The following is a 16,764-nucleotide window of genomic DNA, read 5'->3' on the forward strand; positions in this document are numbered from 1 at the left end:
TTGAACAGGGCTTGACTGGATGGTTCTTCTGCTTCATGTTGGCATCAGCTGAAGTCTCTCATGAGGTTGAAATAAGATGGTGACTGAGATTGGAGTATCCCTGATGGCCTCTGTCCTTTCATTCTTGAAGGATGTTTTCTCTGGTTATAGAATTCTGGGTTGACAGTTCTTTTCTTTCAACACTTGGAAAATATTGTGTCACTTCCTTCTGGCCCCCATGATTTCTGATGAACAGTCTGGAAATGGTTCTGAACCACCATAGAGGCAGAGCATGACATGTCTCTCAAGCATCTGCCATTTCTGTCTCCCTGTCTAAAGAACAGTAGGATCCAGGCACTACTCCCCATCCCACTATGTAAGTAGGGTTGGGGATAAAAGTCTCCTATTGTTTCTGAGTTTGGCCTTGCACATTAGCTACTTCATGATCATGGTTTACTTGAATGTCACTCAGCTCTGGAGTGAGTCTCAGCTTGATTTGGTTTTGGTCAGCAGCTGACCTCCAGGATCCATGTCCTCCCTAGGTGATTGCTGCCACCACCATGCTATTCTCAGGGGAGACTAATGTGGAGGCAGCCTGCATTCCCCTTTAGTGCCCTGCTGACCCAGACCTATGTAAGACTTGCCATTTTATCTCCCTGAATGGCAACAAGATGTAATTGTTGTGTGTTGACTGGGGATAACTAGAGAAAATCACCAGAGAGGGACATGTTCATTTCCCAGGGCTGTCATAACAAAGTAGCACAAATGAAGTGGCTTATAATAACAGATAATAAATCATTTTTATAATAATTTATTCTCTCTCAAGTCTGGAGGCCAAAAGTCCAAAATAAAGGTGTTGGCAGGGCCATGTTCCTCCTGAATGCTGTCAGGGAGGATCCTTCTGAGAAGGTAACAGGCAGGAAGCCTAGGGGTCCTCCCAAGGGGAGGAAATAGACTGCAAGTGTCAGACGGTTTTTCCCTCTCTCTTAAGAGGCAGGAGGAAACAAACCACAAGTGTCAGATTTTTATTCCTTTTCTATTAATTAAACGGACTTTTAATTTTAACAAAATTAAAAGGAGTTTTCTTTTAAAATTCTATGTTGCCCTGATGACACCTGGTTCCCCCTGAACTTTTCTCAAACCTTGAGCTAACCAATGCATTTTTCTATGAAATGTTTTTCTTAAGCTGTGTTAATGAACTATGTATTTACCTTAGAATCTGCCTTTGTTCAAGATTCATGTCAATTGTTTCACGGCCCGGGATGACTCACCTGGTGCCAATGCTATCACAAAATGCATGTTATGGGTAAGGGATCTGGTGCAACTCTCTCAGTTTTGAGGCATTTCCTTTCTCTAATTAGCATCTTGCTAATAGGTATATAACCCCTTACTATAAACTAGCAAGGGGGCACTCTTTCTGCCCCCTTCTGATGTCTATGTCAGAAGCTCTCTCTATCTCCTTTATACGTTAATAAAATTTTATCACACAAAAGTTCTGAGTGACCAAGCCTCATCACTGGCCCTGGATCGAATTCCTCTCCTCCAGAGGTCAAGAATCCAGGTGTCATTCACGGCGCATGGTGACAACCTTCCTTGCCTCTTCTAGCTTCTAGAGGCCTCAGGGAGCCTTACTTTAACCTCTGCTTCTGCCTTCACATGACTGTCTTCCCAATGCATGTGTCTGTGTCCAATATCTCCCTTCTAATAAGGATACCAATTGTATGGATTAAGGTTCATCTCAGCAGCTTTACCTTAACAATCAAATCTACAGAGACCTTATTTCCAAGCAAGTCACATTTGTAGGGTTAGGGCTTCAGTATCTTTTGGAGGGGAACACAATTCAAACCATAAGCGAGAAGAAAGGCTTAAAAAGTGAAGCTGCATATAAACGTTAATAGAGTAGAAGAAACTAAAGCTAAAACCTTCCTAAGGACACTCTTATGAGCTCATTGTCATTTTTGGACATTCATGTAAATTAATCATATCTTTATGTATCTTTTTCCTGGTTTCTTTCACTTAGTATACTGCTGTCAAGGTTCATTCACATTGTAGCATGTAGCCAGACTCCATTCCTTTTTATGGTTAAATGATACTCCATTGTATGCATATATCCATTCATCTGTTGATGTGCACTTGGGTTGTTTCCACTGGTTTTGGGCTATTATGAATAATGCTGCTTAACCATTCATGTAGAATCTTTGGTATGAACACGTCTTGGCAGTCCTCTTGGATGGACACTTAGGGAGTGGAATCACTACATCATGTGGTAATCCATGTTTTAATTTTTTAAGGAAACACTGAAGTGTTTTCTGCAGCAGCTGTGTCATGTTATATCCTCCCCAGCAGGGTATAAAGATTAAATTTATCCACATACTTATCAGTATTTGTTATTTTTTCTTTTTGAAAGATTATAATCATCCCACTGAGTATGAAGTGGTATCTTATTTGATGTAGATTTTTATTTCCCTGATGACTGATTAGAAAGCATCACTATGAACAAAGCTAGTGGAAGTGATGGAATTCCAGTTGAACTATTTCAAATCCTGAAAGATGATGCTGTGAAAGTGCTGCACTCAATATGCCAGCAAATTTGGAAAACTCAGCAGTGGCCACAGGAATGGAAAAGGTCAGTTTTCATTCCAATCCCAAGGAAAGGCAATGCCAAAGAATGCTCAAACTACCGCACAATTGCACTCATCTCACATGCTAGTTAAGTAATGCTCAAAATTCTCCAAGCCAGGCTTCAACAATACATGAACCGTGAACTTACTGATGCTCAAGCTGGTTTTAGAAATGGCAGAGGAACCAGACACCAAATTGCCAACATCTGCTGGATCATGGAAAAAGCAAGAGAGTTCCAGAAAAACATCTATTTCTGCTTGATTGACTATGCCAAAGCCTTTGACTGTGTGGATCACAATAAACTGTGGAAAATTCTGAAAGAGATGGGAATACCAGACCACCTGACCTGCCTCTTGAGAAACCTGTATGCAGGTCAGGAAGCAACAGTTAGAACTGGACATGGAACAACAGACTGGTTCCAAATAGGAAAAAGAGTACGCCAAGGCTGTATATTGTCACCCTGCTTATTTAACTTAAATGCAGAGTACATCATGAGAAACGCTGGGCTGGAAGAAGCACAAGCTGGAATCAAGATTGCTGAGAGAAATATCAATAACCTCAGATATGCAGATGACACCACCCTTATGGCAGAAAGTGAAGAGGAACTAAAAGCCTCCTGATGAAAGTGAAAGTGGAGAGTGAAAAAGTTGGCTTAAAGCTCAACATTCAGAAAACGAAGATCATGGCATCTAGTCCCATCACTTCATGGGAAATAGATGGGGAAACAGTGGAAACACTGTCAGACTTTATTTTGGGGGGCTCGAAAATCACTGCAGATGGCGACTGCAGCCATGAAATTAAAAGACGCTTACTCCTTGGAAGGAAAGTTATGACCAACCTAGATAGCATATTCAAAAGCAGAGACATTACTTTGCCAACATGGGTTCGTCTAGTCAAGGCTATGGTTTTTCCTGTGGTCATGTATGGATGTGAGAGTTGGGCTGTGAAGAAGGCTGAGCACCGAAGAATTGATGCTTTTGAACTGTGGTGTTGGAGAAGACTCTTGAGAGTCCCTTGGACTGCAAGGAGATCCAACCAGTCCATTCTGAAGGAGATCAGCCCTGGGATTTCTTTGGAAGGAATGATGCTAAAGCTGAAACTCCAGTAGTTTGGCCACCTCATGCAAAAAGTTGACTCATTGGAAAAGACTCTGATGCTGGAAGGGATTGGGGCAGGAGGAGAAGGGGACAACAGAGGATGAGATGGCTGGATGCATCACTGACTCGATGAACATGAGTCTGAGTGAACTCCGGGAGTTGGTGATGGACAGGAAGGCCTGGCGTGCTGCAATTCATGGGGTCGCAAAGAGTCGGACATGACTGAGCAACTGAACTGACTGAACTGATGATGTTTATCTTCTTTTCTTATGTTTATTGGTCATCTGTGTATCTTATTTGAAGAAATTCTTATTCAAATCTTTTGCCCATTTAAAAATTAGGCAATTTGTCTTTTTACTGTGGAGTTTTTAGAGTTACAGCTTCCCTGGCTGCTCAGTCGGTAAAGAATCTGCTTGCAATATAGGAAACCTGGGTTTGATCCCTGGACTGGAAAGATCTCCTGGAGGAGGGCATGGCAGCCCACTCCAGTATTTTTGCCTGGCGAATCCCCACAGATAGAGGAGCTTTGCGGGCTGCAGTCCATGGGGTCGCAAAGAGTCAGACACCATTGAGCAACTAAGCACAGCACAAGAGTTCGTTATATATTCTGGATATTAGATCTTTATCAGATATATGGTTGGCAAATATTTTCTCTCATTCTGCAGGTTGTCTTTTCACTTTTTGGATAGTGCTCTTTGATGGGAAAGTTTTAAATTTTGATTAAATATAAATTATCTGTTTTTCTTTGGTGTTTTGGTGTCATATATTAGAGTGGGACACAACTTAGCGACTAAACCACCACCACCATTAGAAACTATTGCCTAATCTTACTTATCAGACATTTAGTCTCTGCAGATCAGAAATGCTACCCCTATTGGTAAGATACTATACTCTCGATGATTAACTGTGGGGAAAGGGAGCCTCATCTTCTTGGCCACCCCTGCCAAGAATGGAGTTTCTGTCAAACTGAGGCTGGGCTGGGGAGGGAGGAAGTAGGTCATGGTTCAAGTATGATGCAGATGCTCACTGTTCTTTCTAAGAGTCAGTATATTTTTTTCTGAATAAATGTTTCTTCATTTCTTATATGAACATAGGACAATGTTTAGAGACTTTTTAATTTTTTTCTTTAAATAATGTTTGTCAGTTATGGATGTTCATCAGTGTAAGTTTGCAGGGCTCCTCTCAATGTTTTGGAGGAGACCCTGTCAGTAGCTGAAATTAAACATTGGCCATGTTGCTAGCTCCCCTCCTCTTCCTTCCTGCAGTGTGCCTGGGCTTTGGCCAGTTTAGTTTCCCCTTCTTGCTGTCCTTCATTGTAGTTGAATGAAACAGAGCTAATGGGGACCTAGGTGGCACTGTCTTCCAGATTGCTATTTTATTGGGAATCTTTGACTCTCCACTAAACACAAATATGTTATACTTGCAGAGGATAAGAGAAATGCTAGTGTCACTTTTCATTTCCAAATAGTCACCTGTGACCTCTCAAACCTTAATGACACTTAAGTACCATTCTAGAGGTTTGTTTTTTTTTTTTTTTTTCATGATAAACAACAGTCAAAAGCCACGAGGCTGCTCAACTATTTATTATCCATCTCATTTATTTATTTATTATTTATCTTAGGCTTTGAGAACTTCATTGTTAGGATCTTGAAAGATGGAAATATCCACACACTATTCCAGTTTACAATAGAGTTTATTTCATTTCATTCATGTGGAACTCAGAAGTGCTGCCTGCTGGGCCTGCTTTGAATGAGTCCTGATGTGGGTTTGGAGACTTCCAGGAAAGCCCTTGCACTTCATCCTCAGGCCAGGTCTGCCTGAGGAGGGGTCTGAAAAGGATTCTAAGGACAGTTCAGTGCAATTTTCATGATGAGATTTCTCCCTGGCCCAGCCTTTCTCCTCCTATCCCTTCTGAACACTTCAGCAGGTATAACCAGGGGGACCCAGGCCTGTAACCTAGGCTGTCTAGCCTGTGCTATGACCTCGTGGTGATGAAGGTGTGCTGTGACCTTCAAGTGTCAAATAAGAGAGTGTAGTTTCTGAGGCAGGATGTGTATTTTTCTCTGCACAAGTGAATTTACAATAAATCACCCAGTTGCCCATTTCTTGAAAATATAGGGGTTTACAAGAAACAGAAAGAAGTCTGTGCTGTGATATACTGTGGTGTACATTGCAATTGTTCCTTTGAAAGTGAAAGTGGCTCAGTCGTGTCTGACTCTTTGCAACCCCATGGACTGTCCGTGGAATTCTCTAGGCCAGAACACTGGAGTGGATAGACTTTTCCTTCTCCAGGGGATCTTCCCAACCCAGGAATCGAACTGGGGTCTCCTGCATTGCAGGCGGATTCTTTACCAACTGAGCTATCAGGGAAGCCCAGTTGTTCCTTTACTACTTGTTAAAGTTTTACTTATAGCATCTGTCTTTACTAAGAAAGCACTGAAGAACATTCTCCTTGGGGAAGGATTGAAACAAAGCAACAACAGTTGTCAAATTGAAACCAAAAGGAAGTAATGAAAATAATAGCAGAAATTGTGCAAACCAAATGACAAACCCCAGAAAGAAGGCAAGTTATGGGATGATGTCTGATGGTTATGGCAGCCTCCACATTCTTTCCTGAATTCCTGTTATCCTAATCAACCTCTCCCACCATTAGGATCACGGAATGGCTAAGAATTCAGGGGATAGCTAAGCAAATATTGTGGATTTTGGAGGTGTGGGGCTAGAAACCTAGGTAGGCATATAAGGAAAGGAACTGTGGATTTCCTGAAAGAAATAGAAAACTGTGGGAGAAAAACCCATTTCCTTGCTTCTTGCTTTTTTGGCTGTTGAAGCCAAGTGGCAAATAAAGCTTATATCTGTAACTGTCTGTAACCATCCATGGCTCTGATGACCCTTAGGACTCAGGAACACTGGGAGGAGTGAGCCTGGACTAACAGTGATTCCTCATGCCAGACTCCTGGAGCCAAGGGCCCTACGAATGGTCCCTTCCATGTAGTCTCCCTTTTAGTACCACTGCTCTCTGTTCCACTGCTGGAGGTTTATAACTATAACCACGTACATCTGAGAATTCGTGTGAGTAAGCACACCAGGTTCATTGGTGTGAACTGGTTCCTGCCAGTGGGAATCTGGGGATTTGTTCTCATTGGGTAAGGCTTAAATATTAGAGTTGATACTATTCCATAGGTTTCCCTGATAGATCAGTTGGTAAAGAATCTGCCTGCAATGCAAGAGACCCCGGTTCAATCCCTGGGTTGGGAAGATCCCCTGGAGAAGGGGGAAAGGGTACCCACTCCAGTATTCTGGCCTGGAGAATTCCATGGGCTGTATAGACCATGGGGTCACAGAATCAGACATGACTGAGTGACTTTCACTTTCACTTCACTTTATTAACCCCAAACAACAAGTAAAAATTTTCAAAATTCTGGTGTCATAGCAGGCACATGGAGAATAAGCTTTCAACTTGGCAAAACTGAAGTAAAGTCACTCACTTCAAAGGTATCTGACCCTTTGTGACCCCATGGACTGTAGCCTACCATGCTCCTCCATCCATGGGATTTTCCAGGCAAGAGTACTGGAGTGGGTTGCCACTTCCTTCTCCAGAGGAGCTTTCTGACGCAGGAATCGAACTCTGGTCTCCTGCATTGTAGGCAGATGCTTCACCGTCTGAACCACCAGGCCAAACTGAACCACCCATCAAATTATGGGGCAACATTTCTGTCTTTTTAAAAACAAAACACTTTTTTCACTGGCCCCACCCAATCTGCTTCCTGGCTCCGAGGTCTCAGAGGTGCAGCAGTTAGAGCAAACGCAGGGGCTCAAACAGCTTCTCTGGAGGAAACCAGACAGCTCATCAAGTCCTTAAATCAGGTGAGCTTGGCTGAGAACAGATCCCAGGGAGACAGAGCTGCAAGGACAGTAGGGTAGGGGAGTCTGGGGAGGGTGTGGATTCTGGCCTGAGAAGGGACCTGGTGCTGTGCAAACAAGTCAGGAGGATGCTGCCAGAGCAGGGGAGGTGGCGGTAGGGAGGGGACTAAGAATGTCTGTTAACACATTGTCCATGCACTCTCATTTTAACAAGACAACCTTTTGCTGAATATTGCACCTTCCATCCAGTTGTTGTTGGGATAGACATTGAGTACACTTGATAAGCCAGACATTTCTTTTAGTAGGAAATGTGTCCCCAAGGTCTTTAGATTTGGAAGGCAATTTAGAGACCACTCAGTGTAAATCTTTTTTTTTTTTTAATTTAATTGTTATTTTATATTGCACTGGCGTCCGGTCCCACCACTTCATGGGAAATAGATGGGGAAACAGTGGAAACACTGTCAGACTTTATTTTTCTGGGCTCCAAAATCACTACAGATGGTGACTGCAGCCATGAAACTAAAAGACGCTTACTCCTTGGAAGGAAAGTTATGACCAACCTAGATAGCATATTCAAAAGCAGAGAGATTACTTTGCCAACAAATGTTCGTCTAGTCAAGGCTATGGTTTTTCCTGTGGTCATGTATGCATGTGAGAGTTGGATTGTGAAGAAGGCTAAGCGCCGAAGAATTGATGCTTTTGAACTGTGGTGTTGGAGAAGACTCTTGAGAGTCCCTTGGACTGCAAGGAGATCCACCCAGTCCATTCTGAAGGAGATCAGCCCTGGGATTTCTTTGGAAGGAATGATACTAAAGCTGAAACTCCAGTACTTTGGCCACCTCATGCGAAGATTTGACTCATTGGAAAAGACTCTGATGCTGGGAGGGATTGGGGGCAGGAGGAGAAGGGGATGACAGAGGATGAGATGGCTGGATGGCATCACTGACTCGATGGATGTGAGTCTCAGTGAACTCGAGGAGTTGGTGATGGATGGACAGGGAGGCCTGGCGTGCTGTGATTCATGGGGTTGCAAAGAGTCAGACATGACTGAGTGACTGATCTAATCTGACAGCTGTTGTTTAGTCACTAAGTTGTGTCTAACTCTTTATGACCCCATGGACTATAGTCTGCCTGCTTCTCTGTTCATGGGATTTCCCAGGCAAGAATACTGGAGTGGGTTGCTGATTTCTCCAGGGGATCTACCTGACCCAGTGATCGAACCCGGGTCTCCAGCATTGTAGGCAGATTCTTTACTGTTGAGCCACCAGGGAAGCTCATACTGCAGTATGTGTAAATCAACTAATGTTTTGGCAGGAAATGGGCATTTGAAGACTGCAGTCTGGCACTAAGGGTACTCATTTCTACTGGGCTTATCATTGTTTTGATGTCTTTCCAATGGGCTTCAAAACTATACAAACACACACACATACACATACACACAATGAAGAATAAGATTCCTGAGAATTCTTTGCAGATATTTTGGGGCAAGGTTTCGGGAGACTTAAAGTACATCCCACTGGAGATGGACAGAGAAATGACTGCGTTATCAAGTCTCTTGGAACAATTTTTTGTGTGGTTCATTCATTACACAAAATACAATTAAGCCTGTTTGTTACATTTGCTTTTGATTTTTACTAGGATTTTAAATATAATTTTTGCTGTATGATTATGTAACTATTTATATGGTTTTAAGATCAAATCAATGAAATATAAGTATATCCAAACAAGTCTGATTCCCAGTTTCTGTCCCTGTCTTCTCCCTCCTCTTTTTCCCATACCCATATAAGTAACTTTTTTGTTTGTTTAGCTTTCAGATTATTCAGCCATTGCTTTTACAGATGAATGAAAAATATATGTATTACACATTTTATATATATATAGATCATATTCCTCCTGGTTAGAGAAATGCTAGTAAACTGTGCATTACTTTCTTCTTTGCTTTTTCTTCTTAATGCTATATCCTGGAGATGTCTCCATACTAGGATATAAAGATATACCTCATTTTTTCTACAGTTGACCGGTGCTTCACTGTGTGAATATACCTTAGTTAATTCAACTGGGTCCCTACCCTAATGATGCATGATAGGTTTTTGGTGTCCTGAGATTCAAATAGTGGCACAGTTAACAGACTTCTGTGGGCTTCCCAGGTGGCCCAATGGTAAAGAATCTGCCTGCCAATGCAGGAGATGCAGGAGACGTGGGTTCAACCCCTGGGTCATGAAGATCCCTTGGAAATGGCAACCCACTCCAGTATTCTTGCTGGGAAAATCCCAAGGACAGAGGAGCCTGGAAGGCTACAGTCCATAGGCTCACAAAGAGTTGAACATGACTGAGCACACACGTATGCATACACACACACAGAGCTTTCTGCGTAATTTTCTTCCATATTCTTTTTGGGTACTTTGGAATAAATCCTAAAATTGAGATTGATAATAAAAGGGTAAAGGCGTATGTAAATGCACATATACAAGACCTTGCTAAATTCTCCTCCAGTTGTTTTAGACTGTTCTTTTATTCCCAACAGCCATGCAGGAGAAGATCTCTTTCCCCTACATCTTTTATTTATTAAAAAAACATGTATTTATCTATTTGGCTGCATTGCATCTTAGTTGCAGCATGCGGGATTGTCCTTGCCTCGTGTGGGATCTTTCATTGTGACACACGGACTCTCCAGTTGTGGAGGGATTAGTTGCTCCGTGGCATGTAGTATCTTAGTTCCCTGACCAGGGATTGAACCCACATCCCCTGCATTGCAAGGTGGATTCTTAACCACTGGGTCACCAGGGAGTCCTTCCGCTATACCTTTTATCAACAGATTATGCCAACTAATTTCTGGGTTTTTTCAAACCTGTAGGTGAGAAATTGTATCCTAGTGCAATATTAAATAATTAACTTTAGTTTTTCTATGTTTTGATATGTTTTTCTCTATTACGAGTGGATGTTGATATCTTTTTACATATTCAAAGGATATTTACATTTTTATTTGGACTGTTTATTCTTATCTCTTACTCCACTTTCTATCAAGTTGTTGGTCTTTTCTTTCTCTACTTTTAGATATTGTTTGTTTGCTAAAATATTTTTATTGAAATATAGTTGATTTATTATAATTATAGCCAAGCCATTCAGTTTTACACATACATGTGTCCATGCGTATGTGCATGCTCAGTCGCTTCAGTCATATCCAACTCTCTGTGGCCCCATGAACTGTGACCCTCCCGTCTCCTCTGTCCATGGAATTCTCCAGGCAAGAATACTGGAGTTGGTCGCCATGCCTTCCTCAAGGTGATCTTCCTAACCCAGGGATCAAACTTACGTCTCCTGTGTCTCCTGCATTGCAGGCAGATTCTTTACTGCTAAGTCACTGGTGAAGCCCATATATATATGTATATAATATATATAATTATATATATATATATATATATATATATATATTCTGATTTTTTCCATTATAGGTTAATACAAGATATTGAATATAGTTCTTGTAGTTCAATACAAGATATTGAATATAGATATTCTTTGTATAAAAGTGAAATGACCCCTCTTTTACATAACCAGGAAAAAAATTCCCCTAGTTTGACAGTTGTGTTTTAATTTGTGTATGGTGGCATTATTCTCCCACATTATGTTTCTGATTTTTATATAACCAAATTTAGGAGTCTCTTTCCTTGTGGCGGTTTAGTAGCTAAGTTGTCTGACTCTTTTGTGACCTCATGGACTGTAGTCCACAAGGCTCCTCTCTCCACTGGGTTTCCCAGGCAAGAATACTGAAGTGGGTTGCCATTTCCTTCTCCGGGGGATATTCCTGACCCAGGGATTGAACCCCAGGTCTCTTGCATTGCTGGCAGATTCTTCACCGACTGAATCACCAGGGAAGCCTGTCTCTTTCCTTACTCTATTTCAAATTTTAGAAATATTTTCCTGACCTCTAGGTTACAAAGATTTATCCATGTTTCTTCTATTATTTACACGGAATTTTCAACATTGGAAATTCTACCCTATTTGGAGTTTGAAAGGCATCAGGAAATGGATACAGTTTTATCTTTTTGTATATGATTGTCTCCATGTTGCTTATTAGTCTATCTTTCTTCCTCTTGATGTGAGATGCTACATTATTGAATATAAATGTTGCATAATGTAAATGAATTGAATATGAATAAATACAATGTGGTTAATTTGGCCTGTTTCCAAATTTTCTGTTTTTGCTTTGCTGTTCTCTCTATTCAGGGACCAACATCATACTGCTTTAATGATAGAAACTGTGATGGTAAGTCATAAAGGGCTTTCCCTCCCTGGCTCCCCATGCACACTTCATTCAGACTGACACCAGCTATAACAGGCCTGTTCAGCCATTGGTCAGGCATCCGAGTGGGTCCCTCCTCCCAAGCACGTGAGCAACTGGTAACCAGCGACCAGTTAACAACCTCCTTCTGCCACTGGTGAGGCCACTGAGAGTCCCTTCCCCCTCTCTATTGTATATAAAAGGACCCTAAATGCTGAGTGAGATGAGAGGGTTCTTAGAGACGCTAGACTGCCATCCCCTCGGTCTACTGGCCTTCTGATTAAAGTCATCATTCCTTGCCCCAACAACTCGTATCCGGATTTATTGGCCTGTTGTTCGGTGAGCAGAACAGCTTGGGCTTGGTAACAGACCTGACGCTCCTTTGTGGGGATACTGGAACTACTTTGCTGTTTTATCCACAGCAATTAAACTGTTTAATTTTTCTGTTTCTTTTGCAAACAATGTTGGTAATAGAATATTACAAATTTCAGGGAGGCTGCTGCTGCTGCTGCTAAGTCGCTTCAGTCGTGCCCGACTCTGTGCGACTCCATAGACGGCAACCCACCAGGCTCCCCCATCCCTGGGATTCTCCATGCAAGAGTACTGGAGTGGAATGCCATTGCCTTCTCCGTTCAGGGAGGCAAAGGAAGTTAAAAAAAGACTTGAGAATGGTTCCTATTTGCCTAAATTGACTCTCTTCCCCTCTCCTTCCTTTTCTTAAGGTGGAGTCTGGGTACCCCAGAGCCTCTTGATGTTAACATGGCTGCCACCCCTAACAACGCTCTGAGGATAGTGCTGGTAGGGAAGACCGGAAGTGGGAAAAGTGCGACTGCAAACACCATCCTCGGGTACAAAGTATTCGAGTCTAAGATTGCTGCCGGAGCTGTTACCAAAACTTGTCAGAAAGCGTCCCGGGAATGGAAGGGGAGAGAGCTTCTTGTTGTTGACACCCCAGGGCTCTTCGACACCAAGGACAGCCTGAACACCACCTGCAGGGAAATCAGCCGATGTGTCCTCGCCTCCTGTCCTGGGCCTCATGCCATCGTCTTGGTTCTGAGGTTGGGCCGCTACACACAGGAAGAGCAGCAAACCGTGGCGTTGATCAAGGCTTTGTTTGGGGAAGCAGCCATGGAGTATATGATCATCTTATTCACCCGCAAGGAGGAGCTGGAGGACCAGAGCCTGAGCGACTTTTTGGACAATGCGGATGTAAACCTACGAAGCCTCCTCCAGGAGTGTGGGGAGCGCTGCTGTGCCATCAGTAACAGCAAAAACACAAACCAGGCTGAGAAGGAAGCTCAGATACAGGAGCTGGTAGAGCTGATAGAGAACATGGTGCAGAACAACCAAGGGACTTACTTCTTTGATGCCATATACAAGAACACAGTGGAAAGACTGAGGAGGCGGGAAGAAGTCTTGAAGAAAATCTATGATGATCAATTAAAAGGAGATATCCAAAAAGTGGAAGTGAAGTATGCTCAGGCGTACAAGAATAGGATACAGGAAAAAGAGAGAAAAATTAAGTTACTAAAGATGGAATACGAAGAAAAACTAAGATGTGTTAGGGAGGAGGCCCAAAACAGTATCTTCAGAGATAAACATGATGGACCTATGAATTTTCTTTCAAGAATAAGTAATTGGTTTAAGAATTAACTATTTTCTCTCAGTTTACTATGGTTAGCAAAGCATCTTTCCAGCTCACTCCCTACCCTCTCCATGTTTGCCTCCCCACCAACAGACATCAGCCAGTTTAAGAAATTACAAAATTGCCAAGTTTGAGTGCTAGCTCATTACACATGGTAAAGACTCAAATGAAAGGAATTTCAAGGCTGAAATGCATCCTGCATTGAGCCTTACCACTGCCTGTGAAACACATTACACAGGCCCCTTGTGAACATTGTGTGACTGTCAGCAAAGCTTCCGGTCCGCCCCCCCCCCCAGCATCATTCTCTGGTTCATGAGAGATGAGATAATAAACGTTTGTTGTTTTTAGCCACTAAACTTTGTGGTAATTTGTTACACAGCAGTAGATAACTAGTACAAGATGTATGTTAATACATATATATAAAATATTTCTTTAAATACTGGCCACTTGCTTCTGGGGAAGGGAACTTTCAGTTTCTGAGAATCAGGGGTGGAAGGAAACTTACTTTTCACTATATACTCTTTGATCCATTTCAGCATATTGTTTATTCAACCAATGAACAAAGAGATAAATAATAACATTTGTAATATTCTCCAACAAACAATAATTCCAAAGGGCCATTTCAAAAACAATTGTCTTATTTGTCTTCACTTTCCTTTTCTAGGTGCTGGCTTAAAGTTCTTCTGCCTATAAATTCAGATAGCTCTGTGCCAGAATGTTCCATTTCCCCCTGCAGATCCACTGTCTTCCCTTTTTAGTCCTTTGGCCCTGCCAGGGGCCTGCATCCTGGGGTGCAATGTTCTCTGACTCTCTCAGACACCACCAGTGAGAAGGCCAACAGAGGATCTATGGGAGCCAGAGAATTATATGAGGACATTTGTCTTCTGGATGCCTCTCTGCTCAGTCCTATCTGACTAGCTGTCACCTTCAACCAAAGGTCCAGCCACAGGCACTGGGGGCTCTTAGATCTGACCAGTAGAATACACCTGTATAGGAATCCTGTTGTACCTGTAGTGTGTCTAAAACAAAACTTTTGACTGTTTCCAGAGATCACAGCTTGATCCAAGAATGAATTTTAATTTTCAAAAATGCCCAATCTGGTGATTAGGGTAAATGGTAAAGTTGTAAGGGATAGTCATAAAATAGGATCCTTAAGTCTAAAGTCAATGCTTCTGGAAAGGTTTCAGTTGTGTTGTGAAATGTGGAAAGAGGCTTAGAATATGTGCCTTAGCTCAAAGGGGGGAGAATTTGAATGATGGCAATAATTTAACAAAACAAAACAAAGCTTTGTTAAAATAAAGTAATTGTTGAGAATGTATGCCTAGTTTCCTGTATGTTTCTTTTTTTTTTGATTTTTTTTTTAATGTGGACCATTTTTAAAGTCTTTATTAAATTTGTTACAGTATTGCTTCTGTTTCATGTTTTGGCCTTTTGGCCAGGAGGTATGTGGAGTCTTAGCTCCCCAATCAGAGATCAAACCCACATCCCCTGCATTAGAAGGCAAAGTCCTAACCACTGGACCACCAGAGAAGTTCCTCTGGTATGTTTCTTAGCACAATGGTCTTGTTTGCAATAGGTCTGTCTAGATTTCTAGAAAAACATAAAGGAGTCAGATATTTAAAGGATAAAATTTGGGAAATAGTGAGAAAGTATTTTTTCTTATGGGATTAATAATGCTATTGGTTTCCTTGTTACCTAAAATTGTATAGTTTATTTTTAAAAATTATCTACTATCTGTATTTTCAAATTTATTGACATAAATTTATTCATTAAATTCTTCAAAAATTTTAAATCTCCTTTGAATATATAGTTATAATCCTTTTATAATGTTTAGTATTTCCATTATACACTTTTTTTTATTTCAATTGAATCATACTGATTCATTCCAAAGAATCAGCTTAGTTTTTAAATTTTGATATGCTTATTTGTGCTGTCTTATAGTTCATTAATTTCTGTTCCTTTATTATTTCCTTTTTTTTTTTTTTTTTTGAGTTCTTTGGTTTTATTCAGCTCTTCTTTTTTTAATTGGCTTCTTATATTTGAGTATACATACTTAAGATTATTAAGTTCCCTCTAAATACTGCTGTAGCTTAACCCAAAAGTTTTATTTCATTGTTATTCAGTTCTCCATGTAGTTGTATTCATTAAGGGAATTACAAACCACTCTGCTCTGATTTCTAATAAAACATGAATTCCCTCTACTCCATTTTCACTTATATCTTTGAAATTTCAGTGAGAAGTGTATCAATGAGCAGGAGATATAAAGGTAGTTTAAGGACATACACAGGGGGTGAAGGCGGGCAGGCACAAAATGGGGTGGGAGCCCTGGTTTATCCACACATGGCACTGACTTGGACTTCACACCTGTTCTAACTGGGTGGTCTTCCTTCAGCCTTCCCTGCAGGGCCAGGGCAGGGTGATGTGCAGAGAAGCAGAAAAGGGGGGGTGGGGTGAATCTCAAGTTTGCAATAGGTCTGAGAATCTCAAGTCTGAGATTCTCAGAACCCCCAGCAGGGCCCTACTCCCTAAAGAACTATCAGCTGCCTTTTCACATCACCGGTCCCTGTAACACAGGCCGGCTTCCTGCTGCTCTCTTCCCCTAGCCCCTGACTTCTGTTTCATGCATTTTGGGTCCCACACAAATCGCTGCTTTATTTTACCCTCTATGTCCTGTGCTGAGACTTTCCCCCCGACTAGGCTGAGATCTCCTCTTATAAACACCACTGCCCAGAGCTGAACACATAGCAGGTGTGCAGTGAATACTGGTGTGAAGGAATGAGATAAAATGGAACAAAATGGAAAGAGGAGGAAAGGGTGGGATGGACAGAGCCTGTCCAGTCCATGAGCAGAGGCAGGACTTTCCACGGACTCTTGCAGGGAGCCCCTTGCTCATGAGGACTCTGGTGCGGACACCATGCCCTCCATGTCCCTTATGAGATATAAACTTGCTGACAAAGAGTAGCCACGGGCAAAAAAAATTGTTAGAATTACGGGTCTTGAGCGTAGATCCTGTTCTTTGGGCTGCCCCCACTACACCCACACCCCATCCCTCCTTACAATCTAACAAGGACCCCTTCCCTGACAGACATCCCCCGGGCCTCCTCTTCTCTCACTGCTTCAGGTCCCTGGGGCTTCTTGAGCTGAGGTTTGAGTGATGCATTAAGGTCCCTTCTTGTCCTCAGCATCCAGGTTTTTCTGACCAAAGCCTCAGGACCTCCTGACCAGGCTCCCTCTGTCTTCCAGAGCCAGATCATCTAGAAGGGCTACACGAGGTGTGC

At 42.0% G+C, this 16,764-nt stretch overlaps 1 protein-coding gene across 3 annotated transcripts in view; it reads left to right on the forward strand.

Annotated features, from left to right (window-relative positions):
* The window catches only part of LOC113891016 (GTPase IMAP family member 7-like), a 36,473-nt gene extending 21,669 nt beyond the window's left edge, over positions 1-14,804 (forward strand). The window contains exons 1-3 of one of the 3 annotated variants that reach the window (XM_027538624.1): positions 7,461-7,565; positions 11,787-11,826; positions 12,564-14,804. In XM_027538624.1, the coding sequence (XP_027394425.1) occupies positions 12,601-13,494 (894 nt within the window). In that variant the 5' untranslated portion in view covers positions 7,461-7,565; positions 11,787-11,826; positions 12,564-12,600 and the 3' untranslated portion in view covers positions 13,495-14,804. Of the gene's footprint in view, positions 1-7,460; positions 7,566-11,786; positions 11,827-12,563 lie in introns of those variants that run through there. The other 2 variants (XM_027538623.1, XM_027538625.1) reach the window with 2 other exon arrangements.
* Positions 14,805-16,764: the final 1,960 nt, after the last annotated feature.

This window comes from Bos indicus x Bos taurus, chromosome 4 (genome assembly GCF_003369695.1).
Source record: "Bos indicus x Bos taurus breed Angus x Brahman F1 hybrid chromosome 4, Bos_hybrid_MaternalHap_v2.0, whole genome shotgun sequence".
NCBI lineage: Eukaryota > Metazoa > Chordata > Mammalia > Artiodactyla > Bovidae > Bos > Bos indicus x Bos taurus.